Genomic DNA, 21,964 nt, shown 5'->3' on the forward strand with positions numbered 1-21,964 from the left:
ACAAGAACACAGTCAACAGGTTGAAGGAAGGGGCTATTCTGTTTTACTCAGTACTTACCAGGTCATATCAAGAGTACTGTGTTCAGTTTCGGATCTCCCAACAAAAGAAACACATAAATAAACTCAAGTGAGCACAGCAGGGCCATAAAGACGGCTAGGCGCTGCATCAGTTGCTTGAAGAGGAGGGGCTGAGGGAATGCAGTTTATTCAGCTGGGGAAGGAAGGCTTTGGTGGATGTAGGAGAATCGTTGCAACATGCCTGGTCTACTTGCAGTGTTATGTGTAAGGAGGAAAGGGTTATGAACAAGCTGAAGACAGTGTAGTACAGACTACACGTAAAGAGAAATTCTTCCTGATGAGGACAGCAGTGGAACGGGTTGCCCTAAGAAGTTGTGTTTGCTCCATCTGTGGAAGTTTTGAAGAACCTGGTCTGACTGTTTTAACAGGAGGTTGGACCAGGCACCTTCTGAGGTCTTTTCCAAAAAGAGAATTACCCTATAATTTGAGTGATCAGTACTGCAAAACTGCTTTGGATGCAGAATCCTCTCCCAGTCTCTGTCATAAATCATTCCACACCCATTTTATAACCAAGGTACAGAGCCTTTAACTACCCAGTTGTTGATAAACCTTTTTTCACACAGCAACTGTCAAGACAGTTTTTTCTAGCCCCGCTCAGTACACATGCACACAGTACACAGTTGGGTATATCCAGTGGATATCACATGTGATCCCAAGTCTGAGACCAAAGAAGCCTGACTACAAGTGTCTTAAAACTGCTTAGCTGAGATGCACCTGTGACAAGTGGCTCAGACTGCCTCGTTCCTAAGAACAAAAGCCGGGATGGCAAGGGGGTACTGGATATGCTGGGCTGGGGAAAAAGAGGGTGGGAGGGGGAGACTGATGGAGATACACCAGGCAGAAGCTGAGCACCAACAAAGAATAAGGAGGTGCAGGGCAGGAGAGGCGAACAAAAAAAAGAGCCAAGCCATGATGTCGGTGGCTGAGAGACACCTCTGTGCTTCATGCTCTCCTTGCATTCCCTTCTGTCCATGTTCCTGCTCACCGCTCCTCTCCCATAAACTCCCCGCTGGCACCGCCGCGCCAGCTCACCCCAGCAGGGCGGGAGCTGCCAGCACACATCAACAGCGGGCATTCATCGCCGCACGTTCGGCACTGCGCGCCGCTGATGTTGTTTCCATCAGAGCGGGGGCGCAAAAGGAACCCCGCTCCACCCCCGCCCCCCCCACCGCCTGAACACCGTCGGTCTCTCCCCAGCGCCACGCCCGCTCCGTCGCCCGGGAAGCGGTGGCGAAGGCCCGGGACCGCCCAGAGAGGCATAGAGCGGGGGCGGGGCCGAGCCGGGCCGGGCCGGGCCGGGCCGAGTCGAATCGAGTCTATCCAGCCGCGATGGAGGGGGGCGAGACGGCGGGCCTGCTGGCGGAGCGCGGCCCGGGCCGGCTCAAGACGTACCGGCGGCGGTGGTTCCTGCTGGCCGTGGTGTGCCTGCTGAACTGCTCCAACGCCATGGTGAGCGGAGCTGGGCAGCACCGAGCCCCTCGGGCGCGGGAGTGGCCTTTCTGACCGGCGGAATCCGCGGCGGAACGGCGTGCTGGGGAGGAGGGCTGCGCGCGTGTGAGCTCGTGGGGAACCGAGGAGCACCGCGGTGAGGCCAGACTGGGATGGAGCGCAGGTGGAAGTGCTGATGAGACTCCTTGTGGCCCACTGGGAGGCTCAGAAACACCGAGTCTGTGAAGGACGGCTTCAGGCTAAAGGAGTACGCTGTACCCCGTGGGTACAACAGCATGAGTTGGCTGGGCTTCAATGCTGACCTGGGCCAGTAGGCTTAGATGTGCAGAAAAAGGAGTGGGTGGGTCTCCTTCTGGTGTTTGCTGCAAATACAGAATGGTAAAGGAGAGATTTTGCAGGCTAAGGATGACAGAGCTGTGAGGGGCCTAGAGCACAAGTCTTACAGAGAGCAGCTGTGGGAACTGGTACTGTTCAGTCTGGAGAAAAGGCAGCTGAGGGGAGACTATCACTCTCTACAACTGCCTGAAAGGAGGTTGTGATGAGGTGAGGTTCAGCCTCTTCTCCCAGGTGACAGTGATGGGACGAGAGGGAATGGCTTCAAGTTGTGCCAGTGGAGGTTCAGGTTGGAAATGAGGAAGCATTTCTTCTCAGAAAGAGTGGTGATGCAGTGGCACAGGCTGCCCAGGGAGGGCAGTCCCTAGAGGTATTCAGGAACTGTGTGGATGTGGCACTGAGGGACGTAGTTTAGTGGGCATGGGCTGACAGCTGAACCTGCTGGTCCTAGAGATCCTTTCCAACTTGAAGCAGAATGGTGTGGGAACTTAAATTGCCCATAGATACTTAATTCTGAAAGGCCTAAAGAAGGGATGCTAGATCACACCTATTTGTTGAGCACATTGAATTGTTACCAACGTAAATATTGCCTTGTTTCCCCATACCAAGTTGGATGCCCAAATCTTCACTCACCAGTTCATTGAGGACGTTTTTGATAGTTAATCAGGCAGTGTAGATTTATGTACTTGAGGATTACTATGCCATGAGTGCATGCTGTCTGGCAGCCAAGGTTGGGCATGTTCATTTATGGGAAGGAAGAATGTGTCTTCCATGATGCAGAAGTGCTGTAGCGGAGAAATGAAAAAATACACTGAGAATCTGGCTGTATGCTGAAACATCAGAAAGCTCAGATACCTTCTTTAGGCAAAATCTCTGTATCCTCTAAGGGTGCGATAAGTTGTCCTGCAGAAAATCAATTTGAAGCTCTGTTGTTTGCTTGCAGTTAGGTCGGCACAGCACAAGTGCATCATGTAACAGGAAAGCACCACTGTTAGCCTGGATGCCTGTCCTGGCTAGGAGTGGGAGTGACAACATAGGGAAAGGATGCTGTACAAAGCTGTTACAGGCCCTCGTTGAAGACTTGAACTTTGCAAATAGTTAATAATGAAACTGAAGAGGTACTTGAAATGGTCCTTCAGATACACCGGCAAGTGAACCTATGTCTTGGGTCATGCTGCTGGAAGGAGGGTACTGTTGTCTGCCTGCTCAGTTTTGTGCCAACTTCCTGATTGTCGGTAGCCTTACTTTACCACAGTAGCAACTTGGGCCAGAACTTCCCCCCATCAAAACTGTGTGCTTAATAGACACCCTCCGGTACCAATACTGTTTAGTAAGCCTCTGCACATCTGTGGAATTCACAAATATGCTGACACAGAAAGTTGTGACCAAATGTTTTCTGATGCAGACGTTCCTCCCAAATATTACAGGGGAAAATCACATCAAAACTGAGGGAGTGGTTGAAAGGCCATGAAATCAACTTGGCTGGTTTCTGTTTAAAAGTTCCAGATGGAAAGATTAGCTTACCAGTTCTGTGGCATGAAAATTGCCATGCAAGTTGAGATGTGTCCTTAATTCCTGCTCAGGTGCTGCATGCAGTACTTTGTGGTGGGTATTCCTGTGTCAGTGTGTCTGCAAAATGCAAATGGTGAGCACACCCAACTTCTGAGCTCTCTTATTTGGAGAGAGCAGGTCACCTCATAGGGTGGACTGAGCTTCTGTGATGACACCTTGTATCCTCCTCTTAGTCATGCACACATGCAGCTTTCCTTTTTAGTGGCCTCTGGTGTCAGTGAAAGTGACAGACAGCAGGCAGCCCTGAGAGAGGAGGATTGTTGTCAGTGTCACGAGGACAATGTAGGAGCAATTTGTCTGCAGGAAAGCACGCTCAGTCATGCAACAAGGACAGGCTGAGATATAAATGTTTCTTTGTTCATTCTGTTTTAAAATTCTGATTGAGTGAAGCTGGGCCTGACTGTGTGATGATGAAAAGGAAAGTACCTCTGCTCTACATCACCTTGTAAAATTCTTTCTCTATGAGAGAGAATATGAGGGTAGATAAGGAAAGCTTTTACACCAGAGAGAAGCTGTCTTTTCCTTGAACATCTGTTACTGACGTGGATTTAAGAGACACTGTCTGTAACTGCTCCGTGAAGTGACTACTGTCTTGCTGGAGCTTGGTTCTCATATCTCTAAATACTGCTGTTCTGGACACTGCTAGCTGAAAACAGTGTAAGAAATCCTTTTAAAAAGTCCTTAAGTAGGCATCATCTACTTCATGCAGTTTCTGCCTGAAGTCCTGGGCTATGTGGCACTTCTGACCACATTTGGGCTAAGCTTAGGTGATTGCTCCCCAGATGTCTCATGCCACCACTTTTGAGTAAGAGGTGACATTATTATGTGGATGCACTCCATGTTTGTTTTGTTAAATTGACACTGTGTTTTTGAGTGTGTGGGTGTTTAACCTAAAGCTTTGCTGTTCACTAGTATCCAGGAAGTGCTAACTGCTGAGGCAAAAGCCTCCTTTCTGCCTCCTTACTGCTGAGTTCAAAGAGTGGAAACTGCTTTACAAGAGCAACTTCCTGCCTCAGTGGAGGGGACAGAGAAACGCACAGCAGAATGAGTCTGGGAGTGCTTCCTGCCCTGCTCTGTGCTTGTCAGCTTGAGTAAGGTGAAGAGGAAGGAAGAGGAAGCAGCAGGCAGAGCTGGTTCACACGTGGCTGGCTGGCTCCTGACTTGCTCTCCTGAAGGACTTGTACCACCACTTGGTGCACTTGGAGAGGAAGGAGAGCCACACAAGTGCGCTGCAGGGCTTTGTGCACACGCTCCTCACCCACACCTGTCTGTTCCAGCAGGGCCCTTATAGATATGTATTCACACGCAGCTGCTGCTGTCCAGCGCCTGCTCCTGCCTATCTTCCCATGGTCTTTAAGAGGCTGAAACTGACATCCAAGCTGTCTGTCCTTCCTTCCTGGGCTACTGCATTAGCATAGATGGCATCAGCTGAGGCCAGAGGCTATTCGCTTCTGGTCTTGGTGTCAGTTAGCTCGAAGAAGAGAAATCTGGTGTGTGGCTTTGGAGGAGGAGTACTGTGTGTCACAGGAGGACATCCAACATCACTTTCATGGCAGCCACACTGCCTTGTCCTGGTGCATGGGAGAGCATGCTGAGACTGGGCGGCTGCTGCTGAAAGTGACTGCCTGATGATTGCTGAGCTGTGTCTGTTGTAAAGAACAAGGTCTCCTTTCTTATGAGCCGTGCTTCTTTTCAGACTGTACAGGAAAGATGTTAAACAGGCGTTGCCACACTGTGCACAGCTATACAGTCTGCCTGACAGTGAAAAACACTCCAAATGGCAACTTGTGCTAGCTGACACTGCCATTAACATGGCAAAATGCTTGCACCTTATTTGGTTACATGTGCTTTCCACTCTGCAAGTCTTTTTGCTTTTCACATCTAAAATCTTAATTTGTTGGTGTATGTGGAGGTAGACATTGGTTAACAGCTTACATTTCATGAAAACCAATATTTTTCTACTGTATCTGGTGAGGCTGTTTGTATATGTAATGTATTAATATATTTAGGGTGCTCCTTTGACATCTGGCAGTCCCAGGGTTGCATTTATTTATGCTGCCCTCTCCAGCTGTTGCTTAGTGAAGTGTTGAGTCTGCACTGCCTTTAGCTGTCCCTTGTGCTGCTACCATTGCAGGCAAGGACGTGTTGGCATGCAGCCCACCAGTAACCTCCTGCAGAAGTGGGAGGGAGGACAGATGCTGGACTCCTTTGGAATGGGTGGAGGGAGACTAGATTGTAAGCCTCTTACTGATGTAATTAGGTTGCAGGGATGCTGAAAATCTATTCTGGTAATGATGGTCATGCTTACTCATTTTTACTCTCTGTTTTGCAGCTATGGCTGACATTTGCTCCAGTGGCTGACCAGACTGCTGCCTACTTCCACATTTCCCTGGAGATGGTCAACTGGCTCTCAATAGTGTACCTGCTCATCTCAATCCCCTTTGGTCTGGTGGCAACATGGGTTCTTGACAGTGTGGGGCTCAGATGTGCTGTGAGTTGAATCATTCTGTTACCATGAGGGCTTGTCACCCTCCCGTGATGGTGGAGGTAACCTCTCTGTGGGTTTAGCAGGACAAAGCACTGGTATGTAGATGGTGAATCTTGTCTTGCTAAATGCAGAAGAGGATAGCTGTGTTGAATGCTCAGTTCTAGTTCAGTAATAGCTGTCACCACCTTGGAAGGGGGCGGGTAGTAGGAAAAGTCATAATGAATGTAGTACTTCTCCTGTTTTTCTGCTTGGGTTTTTTTTTTTTTTTTTTTTTTTTTTTTGCTTTAGCCATCTGACAGGGATGGACAGCATTGGATGGGGTTTTCTAGGGAGTAGTGTTAATACAGCTGTTGTGCTTGTAGGGCCAGTTTAAGGAATGGCAGGACCAGGTGCAAGCAAGCTAGTGACTCCTGTCAGCTCACAGTGTGCAGCTTGGTATCTCAGCACAGTCTTCCGAAAAACTGTGAGGCTTGAGATTGTGGCACTTAAACAAGCACTAAGGGAACAGAACACTAGCAGGACCTGTATACTGGATAACTCATTTCCATGGTCTTTGAATCATCACAGCAAGATAAATGGGTGATGGCAAAAACTTGAAAACAGAGTGAGAATAGTGAACTTTGAATTTCTACTAAATCCCACAACAGTATCTGTTGTCTTGCATAAGCTGCATGATGGTGTAGACCAGAAAACCTTGATCCTTAAGGAGCCTGGTAAATAGGTTATCTTTGGATCAGTAACATCCTGCAGTGATCCAAAGGGGTGGGGACAATCTGCAGGCAGCTTTCTGTGCAGCCATTATTAACCATTATTAGTGTCTCCCAGAATTCATCGGAGACCTTGCTTATGCTATGTTGTTGCATTAAGTTATGTCCTTCGCGTTGCAACGCACAACCCATGGCTGTTTCTGCTTGCAGGTGATCCTGAGTGCATGGCTGAATATGATGGGTAGCATCATCCGGATGTTCAGCGTCCTGAAGTTCATGAGCTTGGGCTCCCAGAATTACTGGTACCTGTTTGTTGGGCAGTGCCTCTGTGCCTTGGCTCAGCCTCTTGTCATCTTTTCACCAACTAAGCTGGCAGCTTTATGGTTCCCAGATCACCAGAGAGCAACCGCAAATATGATCTCATCCATGTGTAAGTGGTACTACACGGTAACTTTGTTACCTTCCAGAACCTGCATTTGTAGAACTAGCATCCAGAACTAGCATTTGTACTGCTTTCAGGGACAGCCAGCAAATGAAGCCTTCTCTACACAGTTCTTAGGCCTTGCAAACACAGCTCTAGCCAAAAGTGTCATAGCTTCCTGCAATAAAACAGTGCCTTCAGAGGCTTCACAGGACAGGCAGGCATTCTCATGCTACCAAGTGAGAAATGGGCCTCAGCCATGTCCAAGTGCAGAGTTATAAGTGAGGTTCCCAGCCTACCTCTCCTCTGCCATAACAAGATGACTATCTTTGCTGAGGATAGCCCTCAGCATTACTAAATCTCAAGTCTGCAGTGGCTTTACCTGTGCAACTTGTTGAGCGTATGTCCAGTTTGCAAGCTATGCTTGTGGTCATAGAAATCAAATTCTGTAACTAGATAGAGGTGAGGCTGCAGCAGCAGTTTTGTTCACCAGTTCATCCAGTAGCAAGGCTGATCATCTGTTCCCAGTGCATATATTTTACATGCTTACACATGTAAAATATACTTGATGAGCCATGCATACACACTGAATGTACTAAGTGCAGCAGGACTATGCACACAGAAATAATTTCTCAATTGTAAAGTCCCTAGCAAAAGTTTCTGGAAGCTGGGAAACTGGAGGTACCAGATCTGCTTTCTCTGACCTCATCCTTTTCTTGGTTCCTTTATCTGCTACTAGGGTTAGGATACTGCACTTAAAAGACCTGTTTCCTCCTTCTGTGTGACATTTTCCTTGGCTTCTCTCTTCCTTGAGACATACCCAAAAACTGGGCTGACCTGCTGGTTCCAGCTGCCAAATCATTACCTGAAGGTATGAGGAAGATTCCACACTGCCATAGAGTTGTGTCAGAAGGGATAAGTCAGGGGAAAAGGCCAGTTTAGAAAGACACCTGTACAGCTTTCTCAGTGCTTCTGGTAAACTCAGACCATGAATGCTTATTTAGAAGGATGGATATATGTGATGTTAGAACAAGGCAATTCTTTTTGCACCACCTTCCCTAGAGTAGGGTACACAGTTACTTCTTTCCCAGGAGTGAGATAAATCTTTACCTTCCCTTCTGGAGAAGGAGCTCTGTTGTAAGTGTGTTGTGACACCAGTACTACCAGAGGAATTCAGAAGGTGTTGGTGGGCACCATTGGACCCTGTGATCCTTTGCTGTGATATGAAGGATCACAGCGTGTAGAAATCTGATTGTTTTAAGTGAGAGAGCATCCAGAGCAGCTAAATAGTATACCATTGATGTAGTGACCTTTGACCTTACATGAATAACTGTGGGAATTAATAAAACTGAAGAGCTAGGAGTAGTAGATACTCAAGATTTGAATCTGTTCAAACTGTGGCTTGCTGAGATATCAGTGTAAGGACTGAATGGGCTGTGATAATAATCTGCTGCAACGCCTGCATGTTGCTGTCTAGCAGGCTTTCATTAGTAGTGTCTGGTTACACCCATTACTGTCTGCTGTATAAAATCAGAATTTCAGTTTTAAAAAGAGTTTGAATATTGCCTAGAAGGAGCATCTGCCTCAGCCTGTTCGTTTACTTCAGTGGTTAATTACCTCACTAACAAATGTCTACATGCTACTTCTCATGCTTGTTGTGCCTTGGCCATTCAGTTGTGTTGAACCTGCTTGGCAAGAAGTTATGGGCAATCACCCCAACTTGGCTTTGTCTAGGAAGACTGAAATGCTCCAGTACAGTCACTTTACAGTCACTTTACAGGCACATTTCCCCTTTCCTTTTCACACATATCTACATGTCTGCTCACAGAAGCTTTTTCTCTCAGCTTGTTCCAGTTTATCAATATCCATTTCCTGTGTTAATGCTAGAGCAGTGCTCAGTGTTGGAGTACTGTTTGCACCAATGCTGTATGCAAAATCTGGCCCTGCCAGTATCTCCACAGCTTCTGGTAGTACCTCTAAGCAGGATTTGCTGTTTTTTTTCGTATGCAGATAGAAACAGGTCCTCCACACAGGATCCAGCTGAGTAGCTGAGATCACTATTACTCATTGGTGCTCTTCAGTATTTACCATACACAGTCCTCTTATCACTCCCAGAGACTTACTCATATAGAAGCAGTGCAGGGCCCAGAATGGATCCCTGTGAACACCATGAGAAATTCTCTTGTTTTATTTTACCCAGATACAGAAGTTTTAATGCATCTCCCTAGGAATTGTTGTTTAACTATTTCCATTACATCAGTGAGTACTTTCCAAATACAGAGCAAGAATGCTGTAATTGTTGTGTGCTGTAGCATTATTAATGAGCTTTGGCAGAACTGCTGTTGTTCTATACAAAATATTGGTGTAATTCAGTGGTTGAGCTCTGGAATATCCCACACATCAGTAATACTCTCTTACTGAGGAGTGGTGGAAGGTGTGCACTGTGTACATGCTGTGTGCTTATTGGACAGTCTTCACAAAATGTAATATGAGGCTGCTCTGGCTGGTTCCCTAGCTGTATGGATTCTCATTATTTTAAAAGGATATTTTGCTGATTTTTTGCTCCAGACTAAATATTCATACATCTACAGCACTACCAGCTCCTGGCATGTTTGCTGCTTCTGAGAATAAAATTGACAAACACATCCAGTGCACGTGCCAGAAGGTAGCCAGACAATTCTTGGCAACTACCACTTTTTGATATGCATACTGTTCTTGTGGGAGAGGGGTAAGACAAACCAGCTGTGGCTCGCTCCTTTTCCCTAACTGCAAGTGCCTGCAGGATGCTGGTTTTCTACTCACTGTGAAAAATTAGTCTTTTAAGGCTGGCTGGCTGTGACAGTGGCTGATCATGCTGCAGGAATGTACAGGTGAATAAGGAAACCATGGTGCCAGTGAAGCACTCAGGAGACATTGAACTTGGAGGAAGGCTGAGGAAGTGATACATGAAGGCATCACATTGCATTCAAAAGTGTCCCAGCCAGTGCTAGGATACATGTTTTCCTAGCTCCAGACTCTGGTGAGATTCTGAGGTTGTCTGGATTTCTCCTTTATTTGTTGCTGTTCCTGTATAATATCAGGACAGATTACATGTAGTTGTTTATCTTCATTAAGTCCCTATGTTACTGTAACAGCCTTGTGAGGGTGCAGACAACATAACTTGTATATGAAAATCAATTTCCAGCTTTAGGTCTTGTAGGAAGATGGATGTATAAATGAATTTCCTGATGATGACGCAACAAATGTGACAACAGTGAGACCACACAGTTAATTTCTCTCATATATTTGGTTTCTTCATTGGTCTGACTCTACTTGATTTTTGGAAGCTGCTACTCTGGTGCTGAGTGGTGATATAGATTAATAAATGATTATGACTGCTTGCATGAAAAACATCTTTTTATTTTCTTCTAGCCAATCCCTTGGGTATTCTTATAGCAAACGTTCTGTCACCTGCACTAGTTCCTGAAGGAAGGCACATCCCAATGATGGTAAATGAAAACTGATTTTATCTCAGCCACTGGGATTGGTTGGGATTTGTGTTTGGAACAGTGGAGCTGGAAAGACCTGTAACATTGCTTTGCTTTCTGTTGTGTAGCTAGGTGTTTATGCCATTCCTGCCCTAACGGCCTGTGTTCTAGCCACTGTGGGGATTCGTGAGAAGGTTCCTCCAACACCTCCTTCAGCCAGTGCCACTAACTCCACCTCTCAGCCTTTCTTCATGGGGCTCAAAATGGTAAGTGCTGTAGCATAGAGAGGAACCAGTGTTTAAATGAGAGATGCAGCTTTGACAGGCAGGGATTTGTTAAGGAATCTGCTGAGAAAGTTGGCTCTGAATTTCACTCCATCAGTTCTGCCATGGAAGATTCTCTTCCTTGGGGAGTGAATTCTGCTCACAACAAAGCTGTGAGGGATACTATCTGGCCATTTAGCCATGGCGGGTTGCTCTTTAGCCAGTACAGACAAGAACACTAGACTCCTCCAAGAGGACTGCACAGCCTGAGCTTTCTGAGATGGTAGCAGATGCAGTAACAGATGAAGAAGAATTTGGGCATTGAAGAGATCCCTCCTTCTTACACAGCCTCTGTTTTTTCACTTGTCTGCTGGCCGAACTGACAAGGGGTTCCATACTCCTCTGCTCACAGGGTTGCCCTCAGCATTTCTAACTAAGAGGTCAGAGCATCTAACCCCCTAGTCTGTTGTCACAGCCTGGCCATTTTTCCTTCACCACTTGTTTAAGTATGTTAACTTCTTTCTCTAGCTCCTGAGAAACAAGCCGTACATCATCCTGGCAGTGTGCTTTGGAGGAGGAATTGGGATGTTCACCTGCTTTTCAGCTCTGCTAGAACAAATCCTTTGTGAAAAGGGTTATTCAAACGTGAGTTTTTTCCCTTCCTCCCCATTGACCACATCTTCCATGATCCAAATGATTTCCTTGATAAGTAAATCAGAACAAAATGAAGACAATTGAATATGTTGCAGTCTCATATCTTATTTGCATGTTCTCTTTAATGTATGTTAAGCAGTACATCAATGCTCAGCACAGTTAGTCAGTCTTTCAGTGTAATGGATGATCTAGGTTTTTATTACTGCCTTTGTCCAGGCTCACTTTTGCAATTTAAAAACCTTTTCTCCCCAAACACTGTTTAGGGTATTGCATTTTCCGAAGCTGTTGTAGAACATAGATGTTTAAGCAGCTTTCTGACTTCCCAGAGAGGCTTTGAGACTCATGTGAGCCCTAGAACAACCAGGCTGCTGAAGGCTGGCTGATGCAATTGCTTTTTTACTTTAGGCAGTCTTACATGAAGTCAAGGCAGTAGGAAATCACAGGTACTGTGACATATCTGTTTCTCCTTTCTTCGCAGGGTACTGGCCAGGTGCAGCTTTCGCGGCTGTAAACAGGGTTTGCACAGCTGGTTCCTCCTGCTGTCTCCCTGCAATAACAAGGGGCTGCACCACTTCCTATGTTTCGCCTTAGGCGGACAGCGCTTTAGTCCCACCGCTTGTATCCTCCTGGAGTCCTCTTAAAGCACTCTTAACTCCAGCTGTTAGATGTCTGCACATTGACCTGCCTTGCTGCACGTTCAGCTTCCCTTGCCAGGCATGCCAAAATTTGTCATCCAGTGAAACCTCAAGACTACTCTTGTCCTACACGTGTAGGAGCACTGATTCTGGGCCCAGTTGTTTGCAGCCCACAGCCCTGCAGTGAAAACTTGCTCTGCCTCAGAAAGTGGCCCGCTAGCAGCAGGCAGGTGGATCAGTCAGTGACATTAAAACCTCATTCCTAACCACTGTGTTTTCTCAGCTACTTAATTTTTATGTCCACTAGGTATTTGCTGGCCTGGATGGTGCTCTGTTCACAGTGTGCGGTTTGTTGGGTGCCTTCCTGCTAGGATTGTATGTTGACCGGACAAGGAATTTCATAGAGTCCACTAAAGTCTGTTTCTGTCTGAGTGCCCTTGCCAGCATCGTTTTTGCAGTGGTGAGTTCTCCCTTGCATTGTACCACACCTATGGGCTTATTTCTGTTGCCATCTAGTAAATCATCAGCTCAAAACAGGGTCATTTGATGTCACAGTATTTATTAAGCTTTTATGAAGATAGGATTTTTAACAGAAAAACCCTTTTCTGGAGATTTCACAGAGTAACTTTGGAGCTTCAGACAGAGCTTCAGGACGTAAATGAATTGATGCAATTTACTTCCTTATGTTGGATCACTTCTCTCTTACCCCTCCTTTTCTTCCTCACCCTTGTCCCATACAGACAAACTATTAGTTCAAAGCAGTAAAATAAAATCCACCCATCCAAATCTGCTTGATGCCCTGATGTTTTGAGCTCTGAATCCAGACACAGTTTGTACTTCACAAGCTCCATCCAGGCCTCTGGAGCTCTGCTGCAAGACACCTGCTGTTTCTTTGGGAATTTAAAGCATTATTAAGGAATGAGGTTACCAGCACTCTGGCTGCAGGGCTTATGCTCCTAACTTTCTTAGTGGTGAGACAAGGCCATTTTTTTCCACCAGACCTAGGAATTAGGCTGCTTTGAGCATTAGATTTAGCACCAAAGTTTGTGGATTATTCAGATTTTTTCTTTGTGTTTGTTTGTTTGTTTAAATATCCCAGTGTTACAAACATGAATCTAACATGATAAGGAATAGTTTTAAGTGTAAACTGAGCTATAGTATCCCAGTGAATTCTCACATGTAATTCACTGCAAATTGCCAGTTCTGAAATGCTTATCAGGATGACAGAGTGTGTTTCACTGAGTTGTGGAGATAAAGCGAGTGCACTTGCAGTTAGTAAGTTCAGAAAATCAAGTTACAGTACTGTGACTGCATCCACATTCTTCGCATAATTCTGCTGATCCTCTGTTGCCTGGCTTAAAAAGCTAAATGTTCACTGAGTAGCAATTTGTTGACTCTAGAGATTTGAAGAATGAAGAAATACAGTGCTGGTGGATAGCAAATGCTTGGGACTACCTGCAGGTTATGAGTTCAAAGACCTTCTGTGCAGCAAAGTTGACTGAGATTTTTATGCTGTTTTTCCACCTGCAGGCTTCTCGGTTCAGAGATCAGGCCATTGCTCTGGCCATCTCCTGCTCAATCTTTGGTTTCTTTGGTTTTGCCATGTACCCTGTTGCCATGGAGCTGGCAGTGGAGTGTTCTTATCCTGTGGGAGAAGGCACATCTACAGGACTGATTTTTGTTGCAAGGTAAGCAGACAAGTTAAATCCAGGTGACTGATGAACGTGGGTTCCTGTGCACACACAGGTTAATTGATGCAGACAGAGCAGAATGAGCATCACTGTCAGCCATGCCGCTGCCTTTGTGCAAGGGATGAAGTGGCTGGCTGAGCTGTGAAGTCAGTGAACTTCCACTAAACGTTTTGGTACTTTTCTGCTGCAGGAATGACTGAGCCCTAAGCAGTGTTATGCCTGCTCAGTACCACTTCTGTGTAACAAGTGGAGCTGCAGCAGCAAGAAACCAGTCAAAGAGGGGCAACAGACACTTGATTTGAAAGCTCTTGTCTCCCGCTGGTTCTGAACTTCATTGCTGCTATCGGCCAGCTGTGATGAGGAGGAGGCTGAAATCTTTTTCCCATCCTCACCCCTGCAGTGAGAGGTATTTCCAAACCTCTAGCCAGTGACTAAGCCTCAGCACCTTGACAGCTATAGTTCAGTACCTTCCCAGCTTTGCAGTGATTGCACTGTCATCCTGCTGTGTTGGCAGGGTGTTCTGAAAGGCTGATGTGGCCTGTGAACCAGAGCCTGTTAGCCAAGGGCGTTGGTCAGGAACAGCTGATAGCGGCTTTCTCTGCAAGAAGGACCCTGTTCTGGGCATTGCTTTCTTTTACTGAGGAAACTGGACTTGTTTTGGTCATTGGTGAAAGAGGTAGTCACTGCATGCTGGCTTCTCTCCACAGCCAGATTGAAGGTGTGGTTTTTATGATTCTGCTGCAAGCCCTCACTGTCCGTGTTTCTAAGGACCCATCTTCTACCTGCGCTCTTGACCAGGATGGAGCCCTAGACTGGACAAGTAAGCACATCTTTAAAAAACAATGCTGCATGCTCAGCTGCACACTACATGTCCCCCATTCCCACCTATGTCTCACTGTTAAGGACCCTGCAAGACCAGTTTCTACTGCACCTGTCTCTGAGCCTCACCACTCTTAGTGGAAAATCCTATCCATGTAGCACACACAGCCTGTGCTGCTATGCAATGTGGCAAGTCAAGACTACGGACACACTGACTAAAAATTAATTCCTTTGCTTCTGCACGCATAGATGTTACAGGGTTTGTAGTGTGCCTGTGCAGCTTTGTTCTGACTTATTCCACACTACTGTTCCTAGCCAGGAGAAGGCAAACTGAGATGAAATGGAGCACAAATATGCTTGCACTGTAAGCTAAATTCTCATTTTGATCTCTTATTTATGTAATACTAACATCAGTTCCTAAGGACACACCGTAACACAGAGGCTGGCAAGCATTTTTTCTTTTAAATTTTCAGCTGAGCAGGAACCCCCAGAACCAGCTCTACTTGCTGACAGGGAACAAGACTTCGCTGTCCCCAAAAAGCAATATGGCTTCCTCAGGGTGGTGAGGTTCAGAGAAGCCATTGATGTCCCATCCCTGGAGGTATTCAAGGCCAGGTTGGATGAGGCCCTGGGTAGCCTGAAGTAGTGGATGGCAACCCTACCTGTGAGAGAGAGTTGGAAATGGGGCTTGTAGTTTTCTTCACCAGTCCCCAACACACAGCTGTACACACACATGCACACAAAATACATGCAGACATATTCCCACAAACTCACTGCGTGCAGTGATGTAAGACCTCCAACCTGTGGGGCCATGGAGGACTTGAGCCCTGGCAGATTTCAGTCAAATGATCTTTCAGAGTCCTTGTTATGTGAGGTGGGATTTGACTTTCACCCAACCAGTGTTGCCCAGTCTTAAGCTGTACATTGTCCTCAGGCTAGCCCTGGAGAGATTTTCACCTGGACCGTGCAGTTGCTCTGGACTTTTGCAACACTGGAGAATGAGGATTCAGTTCACCATCTAAAAGTGTATCTTGTTTGCAGCTCCAGTCCTGTTGATGGCAGGCCTCTGCAGTGCCATGGCATGTTTCTACGTCATCTTCTTTCACACTGACTACAAGCGGCTCCATGCTGAGACAAACAGTAGTGACACAGTCGAGGGAGAAGATACAGGATCAGATGATGTTCCTGAAGCCTAATCCAGCTGAGGAGGGTATACCAAGGGACCAGTCAGGGAAGGACTCAGGCCTGTGAGCAGGGTTCAGGACTGCATGTGCTCAGCTGGCAGGCGGGGATATGGGTCCTGCTGCAAAACAAGCACTTTGGATTTCAGAAGGGGGGGGGGCTACTGCAGGCATTGGGGCACATTTGCTATGCTTCCCCCAGTCTGGTATTTATTTGTGAGTGTAGCACTGGGCTGCCAGAGAGACCAAAGGAACTGGACAACTACACAGATAACAGGGATTTCTCCCTGACTTGGTTCAAGCTGAAGAAATGTTGCAGAGAACAAGAGCATCATATTTCACCATTTTTGCATGTGTATTTGGATCAGAAGAGAAGCTTTGAAAGGGGTGGAAGCACTTCCTACCACAAACATGCCAGAAAAATTGCCTTCCAGAACTGTGGTTCTCATACAGTGTAAGGATTCTTCCTGTTAAGTGTGGAGCTCCTAGGAGGCACAATAGTGTGGCAGGAGCTACATCATTCTGTTGCAGTGAGGAGATGTAAGTGTATGATCTGCAATATAAATCTGTTGCAAGTAAGACACTTAGTCCTCTCTTAGAAACAGGAAAAGAAAACAGGACTGTTAGAGAAAAAATGAGTAAGCAGCAGACATTAAGTATGCCAGTTTTCCTTGCCCTGTCTGGTCACTTGCTGGATGCTGAGACATTTTAGATCAGTTTGTTTTAGCTGGGCTCTGTTTGTTTCATCATCTGCCCTGCAATTCCATTGATTCAAGCTTTGCACAAGAAGACAAACTTGCTGATGTGATTAGGGTTGTGTATTCCACCAAGCCAAGACATGCTTTCCCATAGGAGAAAGTCAGTCAGTCATGCAGAAGTCGGGTCACTTTTTTGTGAATGGTGTGGCAGTGCTTGGTGGCGCAGAACTGGCAAGAGATCTGGCGAGATGACTATGTAGAGAATGGACGGCACCTGCACAAGTTCCTGCAGATTACAGGGACTTTTTTGAGGAAGATCAAGTAAGAAACAACATCCAAAACCTTCAATTTCTCTCTGCAACTGACAGCTATTCTTCAGTGTTTGAAGAGACTGTTAGTGACCCAAAAGAGCCCTTCGGAGTTCTGTTACACTACCAATTACAGTGGGTATAATGGTCTTTTCATTTGACAATACTTGCACAGCAGCCCAGTGTCCTGCTTTGGTGTTCAGGTCTTAACATACAACTTCAGGACTTTCTACTTTCGAATATTTTGGTGCTAAAAAAAACAGATGGTGGAACTTGGGGATGTTTCATACCATGCGGCTTGCAGGGGGATCTCAGAATTGTTGACCTCTGAAAACAGTGACTGTTTTTCTCCACTCTGGTTAGATGTTCACAAGGCAAAGAATGCACTTTCCCTAAGAAATAAGGTAAAAAAGAACTTTCTCAATGACTGAATTCTCTTCTGTGTTAGCATGTAGTTAGCTATAGATGTCCCATTCATTGCCAGGACAACCTTTAAAGGTTCCTTTCAACTCAGATGATTCTGTGATATTGGAATTCTCTCCCTTTATAAAACAAATTCCTGCATCTTTCTAGGGAGTCAGCTAGTTCTTACAGCTCCAGCCTTGCTATCCTTTGCAAGCACTGATGTCTGTCAAGGTGAGCAGGAAGGATGTCTTAAACTGAAGTGAAGCAAGATGAATACAGATCTGTCAGAGGAATGAAATTAGCCATCTCTGGCACTAACTTGTTGGTAATTTCTGCAGCCCTGGGACTAATACATGGAATTAACACCAAATACACCAGTTCACTTCTGAGTCCTGATGTACTGGGAAACAAAAATCACTTGGTACTTTATAAATTTATATATTAACAAATGCTTATGTTTTTTAATAAAGGGTCATTTAATAAAATATTAAGAAAAAAATCATCTTTTCTTTTTATAGATGCAAGGGTGCATCACATCTGCTACAGCAGAAATGAAAGGTTTCTATGCTTTGCATTTGTGCATGAAGTTGTGTTTGAAATTGTGATATTGAGTGGTATCTTAGATCTCTAGAAAGGCAGTATGAAATTAGCTGAAGGTGATACTACAGTTACCTTTATGCTCAAGGACAGGTTGAGAGAGGTAACTAATAGCAAGCATCTTCAAAATCTGTAGTCCTAGTCAGAATCTACCTTACGGGAGTTAAATACTCTTATCTTTATCCGATCATATAAGGGAACACTGAAAGGCAACATTTTTTTTTCCATCAGACATACAGGTGTGCAAAGCTTATTCTGCATTCCAGATATAATGTGAAGTGGGCTGTTCGTTCACAAGGGTTGTCATACACTCACAACGTACTGAAAAGGCATGATGGTGTGGCTAACAGTGGAGCTAGGTAGTTTGTGCGCAGCTTGCACGACCATTTATTTGTACTGGTTGTGCTAACTTAACATTTAGTCTCCAGAACAAGAGAGTCAAATTTCTGCCCAGGTCAAACCATGGCTACAGTTAGCTTACTGCTCTGTGTCCTTCTCAGGGGTGCGTAACTCAGCTGCTGCTCACAGGCCTTGGAAAGCCTATGAGTAGGAAGCTGAAATCTTCAGGACAGAGGGATTTTGATGTTAAGGCATGGCCCTGGCATGCTGGATTGATGGATATGTGTCTTCTTCCTGCCAAAGGTCTGCTCTGACAGCATTAGCAAGCTTTCTGTGACTCTCAGTCACAGTAACTCTCATTAAAGGCCTTGGTAGTAGGTATCACTTGTACTGCAGAATACTAGCGAAGATGGGTGGTCCTTGCAGTGGTGTGGTCTCCCTAGAGGCTTTCTGGTTTTCTAAAAGGCAAAGATGTAAAGGTCATTTGGTTGGTCAGCCAACTGCTCCCATCAGGTAATTCTGGATCTTAAAGGAGTCCTCTGTGATAGGGACGCACATTCTTTCCACCCTTCTCACAGCTCTCTGCCCTCTTGATGCAATCTCCTCTTGGGACTGCATGGGCCTGGCAAATGAAGGCCAAGTTCTCAGGAGTCTAGGGGTGAACTATGCTACACCCTGGAGACCAAGCACTTCTTTCCAAACAGTTCTCACCTGCACTGTCCTGTAGAGACCAGATTTAACTGTAGGTGTGAGAAAGGCAGAAGGAGTTGTACAGATAAAAGCACTGTACAGGATGTTCCTTTGAGTACAGCTACGTAAGAGCCTTGTGGAGAGGTCAGGTGAGCTGCCATGAGGTGAGCTGCCAGTCACCAGTACTGCCATGCAGCACTTCTGATGGGGCATGTCAGCAAAGAGCCTGCTGCCTCCACAGCTATTTGCCCACTAGTACAGGAAGACAACACCTACAGCACTGGGTCATCTATGATATAGACTAGGCTATAGTAGGTGCACCTCTAGGTCTGTAGCATGTTTAAAACCAGTGGCCCTGTTCTCAGTTCCACTGTGTTCACACGGCTTTGCAAGCAGCTCCCTCTGTAGCTCTGGCTCAACTCAAAATGGTAGTTTAGGATGGAAGAAAATATGTCCCAGCACCACATATGCTGCAAGAATGAACAAAACTAGACTATGTGGGAGACTTTGTGGAAAAAGAACTTGGAAAGGTTTTAGGAACAATATTAACTTTCTGCCTGGGCAAATTTCTCTCATGTACACCCTGTGAGATCCCATTTCAGGAAGTCTCAGACTCTCAGATCAGTCTCTGAGAGTGCGGTGACAGAACAAGTCTGGCTTTCAGAGTACACAGTTGTCACCACTGAAGACAGCAAGGCGTTTCTGTGGGGCAGTCCTGAATTTGGAGCCTCTAGTTTCTAGACAGGAAAAACCAAGGCAGTAGCAGAAGGCAGTAGAGGGCTGGAAGTAATGGGGCTTCTGGAGCATTGGGCATCTCAAAACTCTAGAAATCCCCTGAGATCCAAACAAGGAACAGCAGTAGGCAGACAGCATTTTTCATGGTCAAATCCCACTGGTGGCAAAAGCCAAGTTTTTGCTTTTCCTGAAGCCCAGACATATGTGACAGCCAAACTCACTCTGCTGTTAGTGGGAGCAGCTGGGGCTCAGGTCCTCTGGTAGCTGTACTACTTTGCCACCTCAAATCCATGGGTTGGTAGTACATCATCACTGCCAGCCCCTTTCTGAGACATGTCTGCGAGATGTAGGTGTAAGATGTCAGCATTATTAAGTCTTCGAGGGCCCTGAAACAGCTTTTCTGTTATTTTTTGGGTCTAGCACAGACTGAGGTCTTTGGATTCAGTCATGCAGCGATCAGGAGCCCGGGAGTAGTTTCGGTCATTTCGAGCTGTATCTCGAAGGCCATGAAGCAAAGCACTGGCTGTGGGCAGCATCACGGCCACTCTTACGGCTACCACTACGCCAGCAAGCTGCCTTCAGCCCCACAGCCTCCACGCCTGCGCAGTGCCGCTTCCTCGGCGGGCCACTCGATAGCCCGTGGCCGCACGGAGGCGGTAGTGCCGCAGTGGAGGCCGGGGCGGAGGGGGGGCGGAGGCGCGTGGATGCCGTCGGTCGTACTGTGCGTACGCATGCGCTCAGCTGTGCCTGTAGGACGGAGAACGGACACTGCGCATGCGTTTGTTTGTATCTTGATTAGTGGTCAAGAGTCGTATGCATGCGCGTGGTTCTGCGCGCAGTGTGGGCTGAGGGCGGGGGGAGGGTTGTCTCTCACTCGCGGTTCCCGTCTGCCAGCGAGCTGCGTAGGCACTGGGCTAAGAAAGAAAGGCTCCCAGACACAGAAAGAGTCCGTCCGTAGTTGTGTCAGCGGCTCCTCCAGCCTCCAGAGGTCCTGCTGGCAGTTCTGGTACCACAGCGCCCAGTTGTGGTTCAGGGTGGAGGAGCTGGGGCAGCCATAGCGCAGAGGCAGACAGGAGTGGGCACAGACGGCTCTCGGCCGGCAGTGGTCAGGTGTTCTTTTCCTCTGTGGGGGAAGGACAGAGCCAGGGCTTAGAGCTAGGATGCTCAGCCCCTGGGGATGAGAAGTGCTGCACGCCTGCTGGGCACCACCGAAGCTTACTCCTCTTGCAATAGCCACAGACTCTTTTTTTCAGGAGCAGGGCAGGTGTGCAGGGAATGCAGAGTGAAGATGTTCTCTAAGCTTCGAAGGGTCATAATGCTGCACTGCTGTTTTGTGGTGGTGTAGGGGTACTTCGGGCTCACGGGATGCTGCCAAGGCTGTGTGCTGTCTTGTGTGCCTGCTTTGCACAACCCTGTGCAACCTCAGGCTCCCAAGTTAAGGCAGAGCCTGCCTGCTCTCCCCAGCCACAGCACAGGATCTCTTAGGGGACTAGAAGCAGAAGTCACCTAGCAGCTAATGGCACGTAATCAACAAACCTGTAATTAGCTTTGATTTTAAGCGTAAGCCATGTGGACTGAACAGCCTTACCTTGAGAGAGTAGAGGAATCCACCCTGCGGAGGGGTGGCAGCTCAGCTAACACCATTTCACGGAGTGGCAATTCAAAGCTATGGTTACTCTAGGAAGAACACGTGCAGTGGCTTGTAACCGTGTTTGTATTTTGGCTTGGGTTAGGTGACGTTTCATACTGTTACTACTGTATTGCTTGGTAAAGGAGAGCCTTCAAAGACTGGAGTTTGTGACCAGATGTATCCTACAGCTCCGAGGTAGACTCTCAGAGACAAATCTGATGTCTTTATGCACAAGCACAACCCCTAATTTCACAGGGGTTGACCTCAAAATATGTGTTCATAGAATCACAGAATAGCCAGGGTTGGAAGGGACCTCAAGGATCATGAAAGCAAGTGAAATCACTCAGCTGAGTAACTGGGAGCATATCCTTTTGCCAATTTACTGCTCTGGCAAAATACCTGTAATAAGTATTGAAATAAGCCACAGATTCAAGCCACCGTTGGGGGGCATCTCCCATCCTCCTTGGAAGGGGATTGCTTCAAATTTACACTGTCCACTGCATTAAGCAATTTAATGGACAGTTACGATTTGTGAGGAGGGAAATATGGTTTTATTCAAAGTGTAGTAGATGCCTGTTGTGCTTCTGGGCTCTGCTGGATGAATGGTGAGGATGTTTCTCTTGGAACAGCAAAAATCCATTTTCTTCCACTTTCATTAGCAGCACTGAGATTGCTCAGTGTGTCACGTTACAAAGTGGTGCCTTCCCTCCAGATACTGGTGTCCGGAAACATAATATGATCTATTCGGCCACTGGGCAGAATATGTGGTTTTGCTGGGGTTATTTTTCTTTTTTTCTTTTTTCT

The 21,964-nt window shown here is 46.6% G+C and overlaps 1 protein-coding gene across 1 annotated transcript; it reads left to right on the forward strand.

Annotated features, from left to right (window-relative positions):
• Positions 1-1,407: 1,407 nt before the first annotated feature.
• Positions 1,408-17,634, forward strand: SLC49A3 (solute carrier family 49 member 3). The gene is made up of 10 exons (XM_042823097.1): positions 1,408-1,527; positions 5,765-5,923; positions 6,838-7,057; positions 10,460-10,536; positions 10,644-10,781; positions 11,307-11,423; positions 12,375-12,527; positions 13,598-13,755; positions 14,466-14,578; positions 15,619-17,634. The coding sequence occupies exons 1-10, from the start codon at positions 1,408-1,410 to the stop codon at positions 15,771-15,773; spliced, it is 1,410 nt and encodes a 469-aa protein (XP_042679031.1). The 3' UTR covers positions 15,774-17,634.
• The last annotated feature ends 4,330 nt before the right edge of the window (positions 17,635-21,964 follow it).

This window comes from Centrocercus urophasianus, unplaced genomic scaffold (genome assembly GCF_019232065.1).
Source record: "Centrocercus urophasianus isolate 14NV4802_14NV808 unplaced genomic scaffold, USGS_Curo_1.0 seq_21, whole genome shotgun sequence".
NCBI classification, from domain to species: Eukaryota; Metazoa; Chordata; class Aves; order Galliformes; family Phasianidae; genus Centrocercus; species Centrocercus urophasianus.

Excerpts from the sequence above, each read along its gene's own strand:
- SLC49A3 (XM_042823097.1), top strand. The coding sequence starts at position 1,408 with ATGGAGGGGGGCGAGACGGCGGGCCTGCTGGCGGAGCGCGGCCCGGGC. Across the intron at positions 5,924-6,837 it reads GTGTGGGGCTCAGATGTGCT|GTGATCCTGAGTGCATGGCT; the intron begins GTGAGTTGAATC and ends TTCTGCTTGCAG. Across the intron at positions 11,424-12,374 it reads GTGAAAAGGGTTATTCAAAC|GTATTTGCTGGCCTGGATGG; the intron begins GTGAGTTTTTTC and ends TATGTCCACTAG.